The sequence below is a fragment of the Trichosurus vulpecula genome, chromosome 8, assembly GCF_011100635.1.
Source record: "Trichosurus vulpecula isolate mTriVul1 chromosome 8, mTriVul1.pri, whole genome shotgun sequence".
NCBI lineage: Eukaryota > Metazoa > Chordata > Mammalia > Diprotodontia > Phalangeridae > Trichosurus > Trichosurus vulpecula.
This window is the reverse complement of record NC_050580.1, coordinates 12,192,148-12,211,139: the sequence shown is the minus strand read 5'-3', so window position 1 is coordinate 12,211,139 and position 18,992 is coordinate 12,192,148. Positions and strand designations below refer to the sequence as shown.

Sequence of the window (18,992 nt, the reverse complement as noted above, 5' to 3'; positions counted from 1 at the left end):
ACTTTTTATGTATCTTATAGATACATCAGTGGGCAAGGTAGGGTGGGGCAGGGAGGACTGGCCAAAGGACCCCAATCCTTGAAGCAGTGGGCACGGCATGCTCTGGCTGCTGCCAACACACAGGGTAGTGTGCCTGGCCCATTCTGAAATGCCACTCCCTGCTGGAATATCTGCTACTTCCATCCAATTCACAAGCAGGGGCACCACAGACTCTCCTTGCTTCTGGCACCATGGGGTCATGGTGTATGTTCAAGAAACACCTGATGATTGATTTAGTCTTCCTTTCTTTTTTTTCATAGGTTGGCATTTATTATTTAAGTTCAAGAACAGGTTGTGAAAGGGGTGGGTGTGGGAGGGCCTAGAGGAGAGGGAGGGAAGAGACAGGGAGACTTAGAGTCTCCCGTCTGTGGTCTGTGTCTGCTCTAGACGGGGTTGATCCTGATTTCTGAGCCCTGGTCCAGGGCACACAACAAAGCACTCGATTAAGATGAGGTTGCGGGGTACAGGTTTAGGAAAACACGGCGGGGGTGGGGGTGGCCAGAGTTACACATCCAACCAGAGGTGGGGGCTGGGATTCTCCTTGGATCAGCAGCACGGCTTCTTTTTAGGAATTGAAGCATAGTGATGAGTTCCATCCCATTTATTTCAGCTCTTATAAAATATTCTTGTAGTTAAAAGTCTGCGCTAAAGAATTCTTTTATCGCCTCTCTAACTTCTTGTACTTTGCTTCTAGTTTCTTTGAATATGCATCCAATTTGTAAGCTGCCTGCTCAAGAGCTGCTACTTGCTCCTCAATTAGAGTGATCTGATCCAGATAAGGCTGAAGTGCTGCATATTGCTGGTTTAAGTCCTTTAGGTTTCTACTTATGTTTACCGCAATATCTTTCATTTCTAGATACTTCAAGCTAGTCAGTTTGTTCATATTTTCCAGAAGTTTATAGTCTTCACTGGTAGCTGTGAGCTCGCCCGTCAGGTACATGGCCATTTTGGAGAACATGTCCTGGCACAGCCCCGTGATGTCCGCCTCGGCGGGCTCCGTGGCCTCCTCCGCTGTCTCCACCACGGCATCGTCTAGGCCGGGGAAGGGAGGTAGGAGAAAGGATGGAGGGAAGGATGGGATGGCGAAGAAAGGGAAAAGGAAGGGGGGAAGGGAGGGGAAGGGAGGGGGAGGGAGGGGAAGGGAGAGGGGCAGGAGTGGAAGGAAAGGGAGAAAAGGGTAGTCTTCCTTTCTACAGTATCCAAATCCTGCCCTAATTTTTTTTTTTTTCAGGGTAAAGGGATCTTATGGAAGGGGCCTGGGTGAAGGTTGATGGTGAGGTAACAGCAAGGTCCAGAATCACAGAACCCATGAGATGGAAGGGCTCTCAGAAACCCAGCCCCGAGCAAGAATCCTGTCTCCAAAATCTCTGTTGTGGATCCATCCAGATTCTGCTTGAAGTCTTCCAGTGAGTGGGGAACCCAACTACCCTCCCCCATGGCAATGACTCCCCCTGTCAGCCGTCAAGTATAAACTCCAGATCGCGTTAAGACCTTTTAGAATCGGGCTCCAGCCGACCTCTCCCTCCTCCTCTCAAGGCCGGCTCTTCCCCTACGGGACACATGTGACTGCCCGAGTCTCACGACTTCAATGACTGTCTACCCTCATTCTCCCTTCTCCACGCCCCGGTCCACAGCACCTCCTCTCTCCCCTTACCTCCCGCCCTCCCTCATTCGGGGAGTAGCTCAATAGACTCCGCCTCTGTAGCCAGAATGGCCTTTGTTTTCTTTGAATGACTCAGCTTACCTCATTGAGCCTCTGGACACTGTGGCTTGCTCTTCCGGGGCAGGAGGCCCAAGGAGCATTCCAGGAAGCAGACAACTTCCTGTGTGATGAGTCATGGGGCTGGCTGAGGGGAGGTGTTAACGGCTACGCTAGGGGGAGGGGCCAAGTCAAGAACCAATCGGCCCTGGTCGTTCAGGCGGTGCTTGATGATGTCAAAAACTCTATAAGAGGGGAGAGGACAGCTTGAAGATCCTCTTTTCCTTTTCCGGTTGGAGCCAGAGACAGTTACAGCGACAGTTACAGCGACAGTTACAGCGACAGTTACAGCTACAGTTACAAGTTCAGCCACAGCTGAAGCAGGAGCTGCCAGTAGCAGAGCTGACCTACGGGAGAAAGCTGAACAAAGACTTCAGGCCAGTGGGTAATCTTATTACCATAGAGGGGGAAACATGATTTTGCTTTACGCAATCATGCTTCTCTATAGCCTCCTGGTTACTCTTTCAAGGCGTACTTATTGGGCCTGGAAGCTTTTGATCAATATATCAAAATGGGGTTGCTGGTTCATGGGTTGGTTACTGTGGAGCCTAAATAAATGTTTTGATTCTTCTGCCTTCTACTTTGAGAGTTTCTTATATCCGGCGATTCCGAACGTTTCAGACATGTTTATGATCCTCTTTGAGATTATAAACTCTGCCCTCCTCATACATTTGGCGACCAGGATGGGATCGCTAGGTATAAGATCTCTATTTAGAAGCAGAACAATTCCAGAGGAAGAGATGAATATCCCAGGATGGGAGGATCCATTTTATTCCTCCCTAGCAAAAGAATTGGCTAAAAAAGCTGGACCCTGTGAAAACTGGGAACCAAGGCTACGGAGAGGAGATCCTAGGGATTTGGAAAAGTGTTTACGAGAAGTTGGGATTCAGTCAGGGGCATCACTATCTAGGCAAAGCTGGATAGTGTTATCAGCCTACCGGCTAGTATACGAAAGATTGAGATTAAGTGAAAGACATGGGGGCACTCCTACCCCACAGGAAGAAGGGGAATCTCAGATAGCAGGAGACCAAACTGACTCAAATGAGAACTTTTCTATTAATGTGGCTAAGAGCAACAGGAGACCAAAAAAGCCCAGAGTGCATTTCAACCCAGCCCAGAAAGAGCCTGACTGCCTGCTTCGTCCTAGCCATGGTGGCAGAGGAAGTGAGTGGGGAGAGAATGAGACAATGTTAGGGGCTGAGGCACAAAACACTACTGGGGTTCAGGATGTGCCTCACACAGAGAATAGGAGATGGTTAAATGATCAGACAAGGGCTCGACCCATACAAAGGAGGAAGACAGAAACCCGAGGTGAAGATTCAGTTACAAGGGAAATTCAGGAAGATTTCTCACCGCAAGAGGTCACAGATATTTTGAGTAGATTCAGCCAAAGAATAGGAGAACCATTGATATCTTGGATGGTAAGACTCAGTGATCAAGGGGCCAGTGGAATATCAGTAGATAGGACAGACTGCATGAGATTCATAGGTATCAGCCATGATCCTCTAGTTCAACAAGCTTTTAGGGAACATCATCAGCAAGGAGATGGTGATAGCAGGACTACTCTGTTGGCATTAGCTGCTGTGGGATGCAATAAGAGATATGCTACTGATTCTGTGTGGCCCACTGAGCACAGACCCTGGTATTCACTTAGAGATTGTATCATGAGACTAAAGGAGGAGGTAATGAAGACTGCCATTATGATAGGAACTGCAGACAAATATTACAATGATCCAATGGAACTGCCTCATAGGAATTTAATAATTAGGACAGCTCCCCCTGCTTATAAACAACTAATTTTGAATTTATTACTTGGAGAAGTAGGGAGCCGTCTTACAACAGTGATAAATAAGATTTTACAGTTACATGACTTAGGTGACTGGGGAAGGGATAGATCTCCTCGAGAGAGAAGGGTGAATAACCAGCAAACTTGGCACCAAAGGAGAGTAACAAGGAAAGAAATGTTTACTGCTTTATTGAGAGCAGGGGTAGGTTTTGAAATGATAGATGGAATTCCAACCAATGAATTATACAGAATGTATAGAGGACTTGATAACACGAGAAATAGGGAAATAAGAACTGCTCCTGCAAGCCCACAAGCCACTCAGACTGAAGGTGACCTTGTGTGATTAACGGATGAAAACTTGTACATTTGGGGAAAGGCTGGGAGGACAATCTTAGTCTCTATCTAGGGTGGGATCCTCTTGGCTTCCTCATTATGTTCCTTTTGAAAAGAAACATTTCCCACCTGAGTTTGGCTCTGATGTTGGATCTTTGCATAACTGAAATCTCAACCAAACTTGAGATGATTTTATTTGAAGAATTATAGTCCATACTTGTCTATTCTTTTTTTGTCCTTTGTTTTGGCTAACCTTGTTGCTAGTTTTGTTTCCTTCAGGCTTAAGCACCCTGCACTTTCCGGTGACTGCCTAAGCATGTAGCATTCTTGGAATTCCTGCCAGCTCGTTAAAGAAATGACCTCTGGAATGGGACTTTTTGGGGGCAGGGCCATCTCTACATCCAATTTCAGCATGAAGAAGCTATGGAAAATGAGACCTTCACCCCTCACCCCAAGATTTTGAGCCCCAATCGTTCAAGGGGGGTGGAAATGATGATAGTGTTCTGTTTACTTATTTTGTGTTATCCTTGCTGTGTTGTTTTATTGTTATGATATTATTGATCCTATGTAATGGATACAAGGATTTAGGGGTGGACATTTGAATTATTAATAATTATTTTGGGGATGATTGATTGAAGAGATTATCTTGCTGGGACCTAGGGGTGGATCACATTTGAATCGTAAACCAATATTTAGGAATGTCACCAAATGATATGTTTTGCTTTATAATGAATGATATGTTTTAGTTTCCTTTGTAATTGGATCACAATGTATGTTCTAGGATACATGGCTGATTAGATTATGTATCCTATAACAAGGGGTGGAGTGTAGCCAGAATGGCCTTTGTTTTCTTTGAATGACTCAGCTTACCTCATTGAGCCTCTGGACACTGTGGCTTGCTCTTCCGGGGCAGGAGGCCCAAGGAGCATTCCAGGAAGCAGACAACTTCCTGTGTGATGAGTCATGGGGCTGGCTGAGGGGAGGTGTTAACGGCTACGCTAGGGGGAGGGGCCAAGTCAAGAACCAATCGGCCCTGGTCGTTCAGGCGGTGCTTGATGATGTCAAAAACTCTATAAGAGGGGAGAGGACAGCTTGAAGATCCTCTTTTCCTTTTCCGGTTGGAGCCAGAGACAGTTACAGCGACAGTTACAGCGACAGTTACAGCGACAGTTACAGCGACAGTTACAGCTACAGTTACAAGTTCAGCCACAGCTGAAGCAGGAGCTGCCAGTAGCAGAGCTGACCTACGGGAGAAAGCTGAACAAAGACTTCAGGCCAGTGGGTAATCTTATTACCATAGAGGGGGAAACATGATTTTGCTTTACGCAATCATGCTTCTCTATAGCCTCCTGGTTACTCTTTCAAGGCGTACTTATTGGGCCTGGAAGTTTTTGATCAATATATCAAAATGGGGTTGCTGGTTCATGGGTTGGTTACTGTGGAGCCTAAATAAATGTTTTGATTCTTCTGCCTTCTACTTTGAGAGTTTCTTATATCCGGCGATTCCGAACGTTTCAGACATGTTTATGATCCTCTTTGAGATTATAAACTCTGCCCTCCTAATACAGCCTCCCACCATCGCCCGGTTAAGCTCCCTGCCTTCCTTCAAGGCCCAAGAGGTTTAGAGGGTGAACACCCATGCTGCCCGGTGCCAGCTTTCGAATTCCCAGATCACTGTTGCGGACACTCAGGGCATTGCGGTAAATTCTGCAGCCCGGCCCTATTTCCCACCGCTCAGCTAGAAGGCTGTGAGCAGCAGAAGATGCAGCCCCGCCCCCCTTTGCTTCCCATCTCCTGCGTCTGACCAGCACACCGCGTGAGGCCGTGTTTGGGGGTTCCGCGTGGCAGCTGGTGCGGCCCATGATTCCTAAGTGAAAAGAGCTGTGGATTCGCAGTTCCGCCACCTGGGTTCGAATCCTAGCACTAATTTGCCTGACTGTATGACCCCGAGTGCACCTCTTCGCCTTTCATCTGTGAAGGTATTGACCCAGATGGCAGACCCATGGGGCGATGGGTAGAGGTAATCACCGACGTCACTTTCAACTCCAACGTCACCATCTTTAGTGCTCATTGATGCCTAATGCTCTGACCCTCCCACTTGAGTGCTTTGGAAATGTGGGATTGGGCGGATATGGGTCCTCCATGCATAGTGCTAACTGTGACCCCTCGGCCACTCCAGCTGTAGGAGGTGATGGAGCTGAGAGCCTCCCTGGCTGATAGTGTCTGCCCTTGCCTGCCCTGCACGCCTTGACTGCCTATCAGTGAGTTGGTGGATTGAAGACCTCCCCAGGGGTGCAGCCCCTCCTCAGGACTCCTTCACCCTGCCAGGGCAGAACAGAAGCCCTCTAGACTCAGGCAGCTGGTTTTGACACTCGCTGTGACTGAACCAACCTTCCTCTCCCTGGGGCCGGGATCCTGGGGACCACAATCCACCTCAACATTTATTAAGCCTCTACAATGTGCCTGGGCATGTCATGACCTCTCTGTGCCCTGGGAGACTCCGTCACAGGCTAAGCTGAAGAGGTCATGCTGACCTGCATTGAGAGAGAGTATTTCCTCCCCTGGGGGTTCTCTAGATCAGGAAATCCTAGGTCTAGACCCTGACCCTAACTCTACCCCACACCTATTCCAAAAGGAAGGACTGGGGAAACAAAGATCCCAAGCTGCCCTCAAGAAGCTCACATTCAAAGGGGCAGCTAGCTGGAGTGGCACATGGGGCTGGAACTGAAGTCAAGCAGATTTGAGTTCAAATCTGAACACTTAATAGCTGTATGACCCTGGACAAGTCACTTAACCTCTGTTTGCCTCAGTTTCCTGTCTTCAAAATTGGAAACAAGAGCAGCACCACCTCCCAGGGTTGTTGTGAGAATAAAATGACATAATGTTTGTAAAGCGCTTGGCACATGGTGTATGCTATAAAAATTCTTACTGTTGTTATTATCACCAGGGAGGCGCCCTGCCACAGACAGGTTGGTCTCTGGATAATAGCCTCCAGTCTTTCTCCAAGCCTGTACCCAGAGCTTTCCCAGCTTGGGAAGGCCTGCTGGTGCTGGCATTCCAAAGGGTGGAGCCCAGGCAGGAGGAACTCCTTTACAAATAAATGATTATTTTTTGCTTTTCCAGGTACAAGCCCCTTCTAGAGATGGTTGGTCTTTTATTTCAGTCAAATGAAAATTCCCTAAGTTGCTTCTATTTCTGTGGGGGTGGATCGGCCCTCTAAGGATATTCAGGGATTTTTTTTATTTTGTCCAAAAGGCATAAGGGAGCTTCCCTTTGCTTTCTAGTGGGGGAAAGGAAGGATCTTCTGGATCTGCTCCCAAGGTCTAACATGGCCTAGGCCAGGGGTGTGGAACCTGAGACCTTGAGGCCATTGAGACCAAGTTTTACAGAACAGATCCTTTTATTAAGGGGATTTGTTCTGTGAAGTTTGGATTCAGTCAAAGGGCTGCACTTGAGGACCTAGATGGCCACATGTGGCCTTGAGGCCACAGGTTCCCCAACCCTAGCCTGAGCCCTTTGGACTAGTTGCTGGTTCAAGGCCTCAGGCTGAGGCCAAGCTTGCTGTCTAGAGTCATGGTCTTTATGTCACAAAGACCAAGAGCTTGGGCTGAAGGTCCTCCCACAAAACATCTAACTACAAAGCTCTAAGGAGATGTGGAGACTCAGTGTTACAAAGACCCTCAGAGGTCTGTGGTCTCCCCAATAGAACATAAGCTACTTGAAGGCAAGGACTGTTTTGGTCTTTGAAGGCCCAGGCTTTAGCACAGTGCCTGGAATATAGTAGGTGCTTCATAAATGCTTGTTTATGAATTGATTAGTGTTGTCCAGCCTGTACCTGAATAACAGACTCTTCTACAACATATCTGACAAGGGATCAATTAGCCTTGGCTTAACTGTCTCCAGAGGCAACAACCTGATACTTCCCAAGGCAGCCCATGCTACAGTGGCAGGTAGGTTGTACATTGGACAGATCTTGGGGCCTGGAGTCAGGAGGCCTCAGTTTCCTCATCTGTCAAAATGAAGTAAATTACAGTACCTCCCTCCTAGGGTTGTTGTGAGGTTCAAATGAAGTGAATAACTTCTGCCAAGTGCTTCATGAATCTTAAAGCATCACACAAATGCTCATTGTGGTGGTTGCTGTTCCTGTTACTTGGATGGCCCGAATCTGTCTCTCTAAAACTTCCACCTCTCACTTCTGGTTGTGTCTAAGCCTCCTCCATAAGAGCTGCCCTTCCTAGCCCTGAAGACCCAGACACAACCCCCCTAAATCTTCTCCAATCAGTCTTCATGTGACAACATTTCTCAATGTCTGAATTAGCCCATTTCCTTCCTAAAACATGGAGCCGAAGTGAAGAGAACTCACAAGCCATTGTCTTGAGCCCACATTTACTTTTAAAACATGCTAAAATGAGGGGTTTTAACTGGCTGACCTCTAGGGTCCCTTCCAGATGTAAATTTGCGGCCCTGGGATTTGCTTCAGCCAAATCAGAGCATTCCAAGCTGACCAAGAAGCCATGTGACAAAAACCATTTTGTGAATTCATGTTTTGGCAAACATTTATCAACACACATTGGCTTCTAAACTGGATAATTTCCCAGGAAAAAAGAGCAAAGAGTGTTAAGAAACATGTCCTAACAATGGAAACCCAAGAGAATGGGGGGAGGGGAGATGAGCTTGGGAGGTAGTGAGCTCCACAGGCATTGAAGGTCTTCAAGCAGAGGCTGAATGGCCACTTGTCGTTATTCTCCAGGAGAGGATTCTGATTCAGGTATGGGCTGGACTTGGTGGTCCCTAATATCACTTCCAAATCCGAGATTTTGAAATATTTTACTTTTTTGATGGTTTGAAGAAATGAGTCAGCAGTGAGTAGCCTTCAGGGAGGACAGAATGAGTGTGGTGAGGAGATGGGCCGATTCTGGTGGGTGGGAGATGGAGGGAAATACACCAAAATCCCTCTCAGGGCCCCCACCCTTCACTCACAATTCAGATGGGCTTTAATGGGGCTGCAGAACAACTGGGACACCTTCCAGTGAATAAATTAACTACATTCTAAATATTCATGTCAATTTAAAACAGTGCATTTTAGGCAGCCAGGTGGCACAGTGGATAGAGCTCTGGGCCTAAGGGTCAGTATTCCCAATCCTGCATCACACACTTACCAGCTGTCTGACCCTGGGCAAGTCACTGAATGTGTTTGCCTCAGTTTCCTCATCTGTAAAATAGGGATAATGATTGCACCTATCTCCCAGGGTTGCTTCGAGGATCAAGTGGGATAATCCTTGCAAAGTGCCTAGCACAGTGCCTGGCGCATAGTAGGTGCTGTATAAATATTACCTATTATTATTACTATTAATAATTCCACCAGAACATGCACCTGAGGGCATGCGCACACACAACATTCACATACACACACATGCACACACAGACACTCACACTCACATTCACACATTTACACTCACACACACACTCACACACACACTCACACACACACAACATTCACACACACCCTACTCGAAGGGGACCATACACCATAGCTCTCCTTTATGTAACTCTAAGATTCCCAAAGCTAAGACTGAACATCTGTTATCTCAGTTGCTCATCAAATAGCCCTGTGAGGTAGGTGCTTTTATCATCTCCATTTTATAGAGGAGGAAACTGAGGCTGAGAGGTTAGCATTCACATGGTCCTTTAAAATTTCCAGAGCAACTTACAAATCTTGTTAAGTGCCTGCTGTTGGTGTCTCTGGTCTACCTGCTGTGCCTTCCAGCTGGCCCAGGACTGAGGGAGTCAAATAGATTTGTTCTGCTCTGCCATGGGCGGGGGGGGGGGGGGGGGGGGGGGGGATGGGGCGGGGGAAGGAGGGAGCAGGGTAGGAGTAACGGGGCTGGGATAGGTTGTTAAGGGGCAAATGCCTGTTGAGATCAGGAAAAATTAAAATTCAGCTTGAAGATTAGAATCCCCTAAAATGGACCTGGCTGCCCCTGAAGGAGGCGGGCTCCTCCTTACTGGAGGTCTTTAAGCCGAGTCTGGATTTGCTGGGTATTTGGTGGAGATTTTCATTCAGATGTGGACTGGGCTAGCTGAGGGCTCTCTCTGCCCTGAAGGCGTGCTTACAGGGGCCACCTAGACAAACAGTGCCTTTATTCAACAATTCCACAAAATTATACCGTCTTCCTGGTGCCTTGACCCAAAGGATTGATGTTAATGGTGGTGCTTCTAGGCAGTCAATGCCTCTGAATCTCAGGATGTAGGCTGCTGCCTAACACCAACCCTTTCCGGGGGACTGACCCCATCCCAAAGGGGCTGGGTCTAATCTTCAGGTTGGGCGGAAGGGAGATGTCTGGGAGACTCTCTCCCCAGCTGGCAGAGGCAGGAGAAGGTGGCAGTCCTCTATTACAAAGGGTGAGATGCTCTGTCCCTCTCTCCGGAGAAGGCATCCAAGGTCATCTAAGTGGGGCACGCCCTGCTTTTTGGCCCCTCTTCCTTGTGAGATCCTTTACTTGGCAAAGGGTCCCTCCAGCCCTGGGAGTGGCCCAAAATCTCCAGTCTGAGGCCATAAATTAGGGACTGACCCTTTCTTTCCATTAGCAAACCTTTTAATGATTTTAATACACCAGCCTAAGGACCAAGGAGGCAGGAGTTGCTTGGGCACAGTAGGCTGTGAGGTTCAAGTCCTGGCTCTGACTTGGGTTCCCTGGGTGATCTTGGACATCTCACTGAAGCTCTCTGACCTTCGGTGTCTTCCTCAGACACGTGGCCACTCACTTCCCATGCCTCACAGGTACTTTGTGAGGGAAGTGCTTTAGAAACTATCATGAGTATGGCTGGGCTGTGGCCCTGCAGTTCTCCCATCACCCCCTGAGCTCCTTGGAGAAGAGAGCAGGTGCTCTGGCAGCGCACCTCCCTCCCTCCCTCCTTCATTCCAATATCTATTGAAGACTCACTGATATCATTGGATCCTAGATTTAGAGCTGGGAGGGACGCTTGAAGTTGTCAGTTCTTACCCCTCATATTATGCTTGAGAGCCTTGAGGTTCCCAGGGGCCAGGTGACTTCCCCAGAGTCACACAGGGAATACACTCCTACTGCCAGTCTTCAAGGGGCCTTGCTACATCCTCCCCTCTATGCTGGGCAGGACCCTGCAGGTGCTGAGCATGCACGGGCTAAGGGAGGGCAGGTTGGTTAAGGAGAGAGACAAACAAGACAACTCTCCCCCATCCCCCATGGCCACCTTGGGATTCCCACTAACCTCCTCCTCCCAGACATATCTTCAGCATTGACTCCTGCTCTCTCTCCCCAGCTTCTCCTCCTGCCTCTCGGGTCACCATCTTGGCCTTTAGACTGTTTCCTTTCCCTCTTCCTAAGCATCAATGTCGTCTCAAGTGCCTGCTTTGGATCCTCTCCTCTCCCCTCTTCTCTATTTTCTTCACTGGCCCCAAATATCCAGATCATGAGTCCATCATGGGATCCACTATGCCGGGGCAGGCTCCAGCTACACTCTACATTATTCCCCAGTCACAGTCTTGCCACAGAGTGTGCATCTTCCCAGGTCTGCAACCAAATCAAATCAATACTGACCTGGGCAATGGAAAGACTGTGTCAGCCTCCTCCTCCATGGCTCCACTCAGCATCCCTGTAACCTTCTAATCCAGAACAGCTGAAGAGGTTCACCCATTCCCCTGTACATGTTGTCAGTCAGGTGCTACCTGAGTAAACAGAGTGCTAGACCTGGACTCAGAAGACCTGAGTTCAAATCAGCCTCAGACAATTCCTAGCTGTGTGACCCTGGGCAGATCACATAACCACTGTTTGCCTCAGTTTCCACAACTGTCAAATGATAGTAATAGCACCTACTTCCCCAGGCTGCTGTAAAGATCAAAGAAGATAATATACATAACGTGTTCAGCTCAGTTCCTGGAACAGAGTAGGGGCTATATAAATAGTACTTATTATCATTATTATTATCAATAGAATATAAGCTTCCTGAGGACAGGAACTGTCTTTTGTTTTTCTGTGTCCCCAGCACTTAATCAATAGTCAATAAGCATTTATTAAGTGCTCAGTATACGTTGGTAAGCAGCTAGGGGGCACCACAGTGCACAGAGCGCTGGGTCTGGAGTCAGGAAGACTCATCTTCCCAAATTTAGATCCGGCATCACACACTTACTAGCTGTGTGACCCTGGGTAAGTCATTTCTCCCTGTTTGCCTCAGTTTCTTCATCTGTAAAATGAGCTGCAAAAGAAAATGGCAAACCCCTCCAGGATCTTTGCCAAGAAAACTCCAAATGGGGTCGCAAAGGGTCAGATATAATTGAAAAAATGATACAACAATATGTCTGGACATTGACTACCATAGTGAGCATTTGACAACACATAGTGAGCACTTAACAAATGCTTGTTGACTATTGACTAAGTGCTGGGAACGCCAAAAAACAAAACACAGTTCCTGTCCTCAGGAAGCTTATATTCTTGGCATATACTATGCCCTTAGTGACTTTTCATTCCTTCCTTCATTTATTTATTCTTTCATTCTCCTTAGCTGCATCCATGGCTTCCATTATCGCCTTGAGTTGGGGTCTCCCACATCAGTGTTATTAACTTAGACCTCTCTCTCTTAAGGTCCACTCCCACATCTTCAGCTTCTTCCTGGAAATCTCCACCAGGATTTCCCCTGGTCACTTCAGACTCACGGTGACCCAGCTCTGCCCCTCTCTAACCTCCGCCACGCCGGTTGTTGGCTCCTCCACTCTCCCATGGACCTGCCCAGGCTTAGAGTCTTTCACTCACCTTTGACTCTTTTCCCTTCATTGCCCTGTATGTTTAATCAGTTTTGAAAACCTGTCTGGGCCAACACCTATCCTTATCTCTCCCATCTTCCCCTCTTCCTGCCAATATATTAACCTAGTCACATTACCTTTCACCTGGGCAGCTGCAATAGCCGCTGAAGTGATCTGTTCCCATCACTACCTTGCTCAACAACCCTCAACAACTCTTTACTATGTGCAAAAAAATCTCCAACCTCCCTTCCCAGCTTTATTTCACATTTTTCTCCTTCATGCCCAGTAGACTGTAGCCAGTCTGGACAGTCAGAATTCCCACATCTCATCGAGTTTCCATGTGTTCCTCCAAGCCCAAGAAACGATTCCTTCTACATCTCTACCTATACTAATTTTTCTACGAGACAAATGAGACTGTTTCCTTCCTCCACAAAACCTTCCCAGGGTCCCCCAGCTAGAAGCACCTCCTCCAGTCCCAACCTTGCACACCTCAGCCAATAAATGAGGGAGTCAGAGTACTTGGCCTCTGAGGTTCCTTCTAGTTCCGAAGCTATGAGCCTGAGGATTCTATGACTTCTCCTAGACAAGCCTAAAGTTCTATGACTTTTCCTGGGCATGTCTAACGTTGTAACTTGTAGAGTGGAAATCTGCGGACTTGATTTGTCCTCCTCCTAGACTCTAAGCTCTGTAGCTGATGCTTCAGCAATATTTGTTGAACTGAGCTATTTGTTAGATGGTCCCTGACCTCAAGAAGCTTGCAGTCATCTAAAAAGTTAAACAAAAACACAAGAGGCATCATAGGAAAGTAGATATTAAAAGACATAAATGGGAGAAAGTGACAATTCAGTCGAGGGGAGCAAGGGATCCTGGTGTGCTGGGGCACTTCTCAGGTACTCTCGACCCCCCGCAAGCCGCCTGTCCCACACATATTACACCCACCAACCCAAGAAAAGTCAAACCTTGCAGGTTGGAGGAGGGGAGGGTGAGGGGTGGGCATATTTCTGCCCCTGTATAACAGTCAATATTTGGTAGCTTTTCCCTATAAGGGAAGAGAACTGTGGATGGCACACAGTGGAGTCTCTGAATCAAATGAGCAGCTGACCACTATCCCAGAGTAGAATGTGCTGTCTGGGAAGATGGGGGTGCCCTCACTGGCATGGACACCAGCAAAGGTAGGATGACCACATGTCAGAGAAGTCATGTGAGGGCACAGGTCTAAAGAGATAATTGCTGATTCTAAGATCTTATAATTTTTCTGTAGTTACAGAAAATCACATTCTTCCATATCTGGACAAGGGATTTCAAAAGACTGTCTGTTTCTCTGATACCTGTGAATAATATAAAAGTGGAGAAAGGGCTCTTGGAGGCCGTTAAGGCCAAGCCTTCATGTTACAGTACAGAGAACAAATTAACAAGAACAGGGAACAATCTGAGCTCTGTGATTTATGAGCCCAACAAGCATAATAAACAGGCCTTTGGACCAGGCCCAGAGAGAAACAAAGGACCTCAGGGTCCGAAGGGACCTTATGGGTCACCTGGCCCAACCCCCTCCTTATACAAGTGAGGCAAGTGTCATATTACTTGGAGAACTCAGCTTGGAGTCAGGAAGACCTGAGTTTAAATCCTGCCACAGACCCTTCGTAACTGTGTGACCCTGGACAAGTCAGCCTCCTCATCTGCAGAATCAGGATAATAGTAGCATCTCTCTCACCGAGGTGTTGTGAGGATCGAATGAGATAATATACGTAAAGTCTTCTGCCAAGGACTCCCACCCTCCCTCCCTCCCCCTATCTGTCTCTATAGAGAGAGGAGGGGAGGGGGTATTGTCAAGACACTAGGAGACACCCTGTTTTCCAAAGCTAAGGCCCAGCAAGCAAGCTGTGCATAACAACAATCCTCTGGGCTCACCCTCTGGATGATCTCACCCTCTGCCAAAATCATATAATTACTGTATTGCTTTGACCAGCACCAGGTGTTCTCTGAGTCTGGACAAGCATCTGCTCTATCCGTGTTCTGGTCATGAAGCCCTGACATGAATCAAACTTGTCTCACTGTTGCTGCTCCCCGTCATTGTCAGGGCTACAGTTCACTGCGTAGCCACTAAGACGAGTATTGAGATCTACCTGCTCTAAAGCAGATCCCCTCACTAGGGGTGGGGTCCGGACACCTGTGATTAATCTACCTCCTTGTTTGCAAGACGTGGCCCTTGCTTTCAAATTAAACTTCTGTTGGATTCCTGACTCTCCTGTCTCTAGCCTGCTCTGTTCAACTCCAGCCATCCACAGGTTAGAGGCTGGTTTGGTCCGGTTGACGATATATGTGTGTATGTATGTATATATGTGTGTATATGTATGTGTGTATGATATATAATATGTGTGTGAATAGTGATACATAATCAATAGTATATTAATATATTACATACAATATAACACAATATAGTAATATATATGTAATTAATAATATTGAACAGTAGTTGTAGTAAATATCTGAAGCGCGATTTGAACCCAGGTGTTTCTGACTCCCAGTAGAGGAATCGTAATCACTACGTCAGTCTGGAAAATGATTCAGAGCTACCCAAGAAAAAGGCAGTAAACTTTTCCCCTCTTAGACCCAGTGACCCCATTATTGGGGATCTGACAGAAAGGGAAGGATTAGTAGTGATACTTTCTAGAGTAACAACAAAACTGAGATGAAAGGGCGTGTCCGATGATTGGAGGATGGCTGAACAAACAGTAACCTCCGGACACAATGGAATAGCACTTTAAGAAGGTGCAAATATGGGAGCAGCTAGGTGGTGCAGTGAGTAGAGCACCGGCCCTGGAGTCAGGAGGACCTGAGTTCAAATTTGACCTCAGACGCTTGACACACTTATTAGCTGTGTAACCTTCAGTAGGTCACTTAACTTCAATTACCCTGCCTTCCCCCCTCCAAATAAAAGAAGTTGCAAATGTGAGAAATTCAGAGAAATGTGGGAAGGAAACTCTTATGAACTGGTCAGAGTCAAGAGAGTAGAGCCGTGAGAACAATATCTACAGGGTCTTCAACAGCGTAAATGGACAAACAAGCAAAACACTCTGGACGGCAGCAGATCTCAGAGCACTTACAATGATCAGGAGACAAAAGATGAAATAGACCTCTCTCTTCTTGGAAGAGAGGTGGGGGACCACAGGTGCAAAATGCTGCACACACTGTTGGAAATAGACACTGTTTTAGTTGGCTCTGTTTTTGTTTAAAAAAAGGCAACTTCCATAGGGGAGAGACTGTATACCTGGAAATGACTCTGATGTCAACCAAAGGCTTCGGTAAAAACAAAACAAAAAAAAAAACTTTCTTCAAGTTTTATTTTTTCACGTGAAGTGTCTTTCTCAATTCAGACTCAGTCTCCCTAAAGGGGAGTACTTTATTCCACAATGGGGGTTCCTGGCACCCACCCATGGTTTTGTTAAGGGCATCCAGTGGCATCCTGGAGGATGGAGGATGTTTGGGGAGATCACACCACTAACAAAAGGGGATTGGCAGGTACATTTTGTCCCCTGGATAGAGAACCCCCAACGAGATGAACTGGGGTCCGTGGAAGTATCGAAGAAAGGATTTCTCCTTGGTGCTAATGAAGGAGAAAACTACCTTTTCCCAAGTGGCCCAGCCAGGCCCACACTTGGAATTCCTTGCTTCCTCTGCCCATTTGGGCCTCCCACAACCCTCAGAGTAGCACCAGGGCTGCTGAATGAACCGTACACCAGAAAAATGCGTCGATTTTGATGTTCTGGGCAGAAAAAAAAGCAATCATGCAGCAGGGCACTGAAGAGAGACAAAGAGGCTAGGCCCCTACATCGGGGCAATACAGACCTAGACAATGGGCCCCCATCCACACCCAGAGAAAGAACTGTGGAGTCTGAATGCAGACCCAAGCAGACTATTTTCTTTCCTTCTGGTTTTTTCTTTCTCATGGTTTTTCCCTTTTGTTCTGATTCTTCCTTCACAATGTGACTAATGTGGAAATATGTTTAATATGAATGAATATATATAGCCCTATATCAGATTGCTTGCTGTCTTGGGGAGTGGGGAAGGGAGGGAGGAGAAAAATTTAGAACTCAAAATCTCATAAAAGTGAATATTGAAAACTAAAACTAATAAAGAAAGAAAGAAAGAAGACAAGCCCCAGCCTCTGGAGCGAGACTTCAGAGCTTGATGGGGCTTCTCTGGGAGTCGGCAATGCAATGCAGCCTAACTGGTTGGGGAAGTGGCTGAGGCTGGCCAGGGAGGAAGGAAAGCCTGGCTGATAATGAGGACAGAGGGCCTTTTTTTTCCCCTCCTGCTGTCTCTCCTTCAGAGTTGTCCTTGGGACGTTACTTATTTACCTTTAATCCATTTTGCATTACTGAAAGTTAACTTGTATTTCAGAACAAGTCATGTGGGTGCACTGATTGAGCAATTCAAATAGGAAGGGCTGCTTCAGGTTTTACAAGGAGTGAGGACCCTGGCTCCCACCTAGGGAATTTCTGCACCCCAAGGGCTCCTGGTGGCCCTCCTTTTTAAGGCATCATAGGGAAGTGGGTCCCATTGTGTGTGGACGTTGAGGCTCTCCAAACCAGGACAACACTCAGATGGAAGATGAAAGTCCAGATGACCCCCTTCTCCCACTTTGCTCCTGGACTTCTGATATTCGAGCAAACACCCTGGAATCTTTAGTTGGTAAAGACAAAATGATTCCCAACCACATTTAGGCAGCAAAGCTTAGGAGGAGAGGGATCATTTGACAGATGAGGAAACTGAGGCCCAGAGAGAAAGTGATTCCAAGATCACATTGGCAGTAAGTGGCAAAAGATCTTGGTATATTCGGGTCCATGGATCTCCAGGGATAAATTCCAGGGGGTCTATAAACTTGAATAGAGAGGGGGGAGCATCTCTTAATTTTCATTTACCTCTAACCTAAATTTAACATTTCTTTCGATTGTAAATACAGGCAACAACCATTATTCTAAGAAGGGCTCCCTAAGTTTCACCTACATACAAAATGGGTCCGTGACACATACAAAAAGTTAAGGATCCCTGTCTCCTTCAATGTCCGTTCACTTTACAGATGAGGAAACTGAGGCCAGAGAAGTAACTGTCCTCTGCCAATTTACATAGGCAGTAGTAATTGGCAGAGGTGAGATTGGAACCCAGGCGCTCTGGCTCCGGAGCCAGCCTCTCTCCAGCCTATCCCATTCCCTGAATAAACAGAAGGGCAGAGCGGACTTCGCCAAGCTCACACAGGTAGGAGCTTGCTGGTTCCTAAACCCACTTCCCCTTTTTCTTTAGTTGAGTAACGCGATCAAGGAGTCAAGTAATTTCCGGTTGTAAAAAGTTACAAGATGGATAAAAATACAAAGGAGGGTTTTTGTCAAATCTAACATTAATTTCCAAAGTAAAAGAAGTGAGGGAAGAACGTCCAAAGGAGAAATGTCCACCGCAGGGGGACTGATGGACCGGAGGGGAAAGGGCGGTCGCTGTGAGGTCTTACCTCGGAGTACAGGATTCCCATGGTGCTGGCTCTCGGCAGCCGCCTGAAGAGCCCCCGGCTGGCTTCAGCTGTTCTCCAGGTGTCCTTGGGCTGGCCTCCCTTTTCTTCCAATTCACATTCAAATCCTCCGACAGAGATCGCGCCCAGGAAGCCAGAATAGGACCAAAGGCAGCAGATCCGTGCTTCAGTCACCCCGTGCCCCGAGTGCTTTCCCAATTCTTGTGCACAGCGCCCCACGCCCTTCACCGCCCAGCCCAGCGAAGGAAAAGCCAGCGATAGCTCACCACTGAGCACACAAGCCCTGCGAGGACCTGCCCAGAGGAGCCGGTTTCTGAGTCATCGTCAGCAGCAGGAATGGCTGCTTGCCTAAAGCCAAACACATTTGGTGCGGGGAGAAGAGTCTTCGCAGGTAGGGAACCATGGGGAAAAGGAGACTAAGGGGCCACAGCTGAATTGGGACCCTGGGAAATGTAGTAGTTGGGACTACTAGAATCTGCCATGGCTCCCTAGTGCTTTGGAATAAAATGATAACATGGATAAAAGGCAATGATTGTAAAATGCTTTGCAAAACTTAAAATGCTATAGAGATGCCAGTTAGTACCAGCTAAAAAATAAAATACAAATTATGGACTGGCCTATCACACTCTACAAAATGCCTCCAGCCTGGCTTTCTACTGATCTCACATTAATCACATTAATATTTCACATGTAGCCCTTCTCAGGTACCTCCAGGTTCCTGTTACCTGTTGCCTCATTTATTTTTTTAAATTTCACTCTATTCTCCATCTGAGATATT

At 47.2% G+C, this 18,992-nt stretch overlaps 1 protein-coding gene across 1 annotated transcript in view; it reads right to left on the bottom strand.

The window, feature by feature from the left end:
• ANKRD22 (ankyrin repeat domain 22) overlaps positions 1-18,404 on the bottom strand; it is a 30,730-nt gene extending 12,326 nt beyond the window's left edge. The window contains exon 1 of the mRNA XM_036735093.1: positions 18,197-18,404. Within this exon, the coding sequence (XP_036590988.1) occupies positions 18,197-18,217 (21 nt within the window). The 5' untranslated portion in view covers positions 18,218-18,404. The remainder of the gene's footprint in view (positions 1-18,196) is intronic.
• Positions 18,405-18,992: the final 588 nt, after the last annotated feature.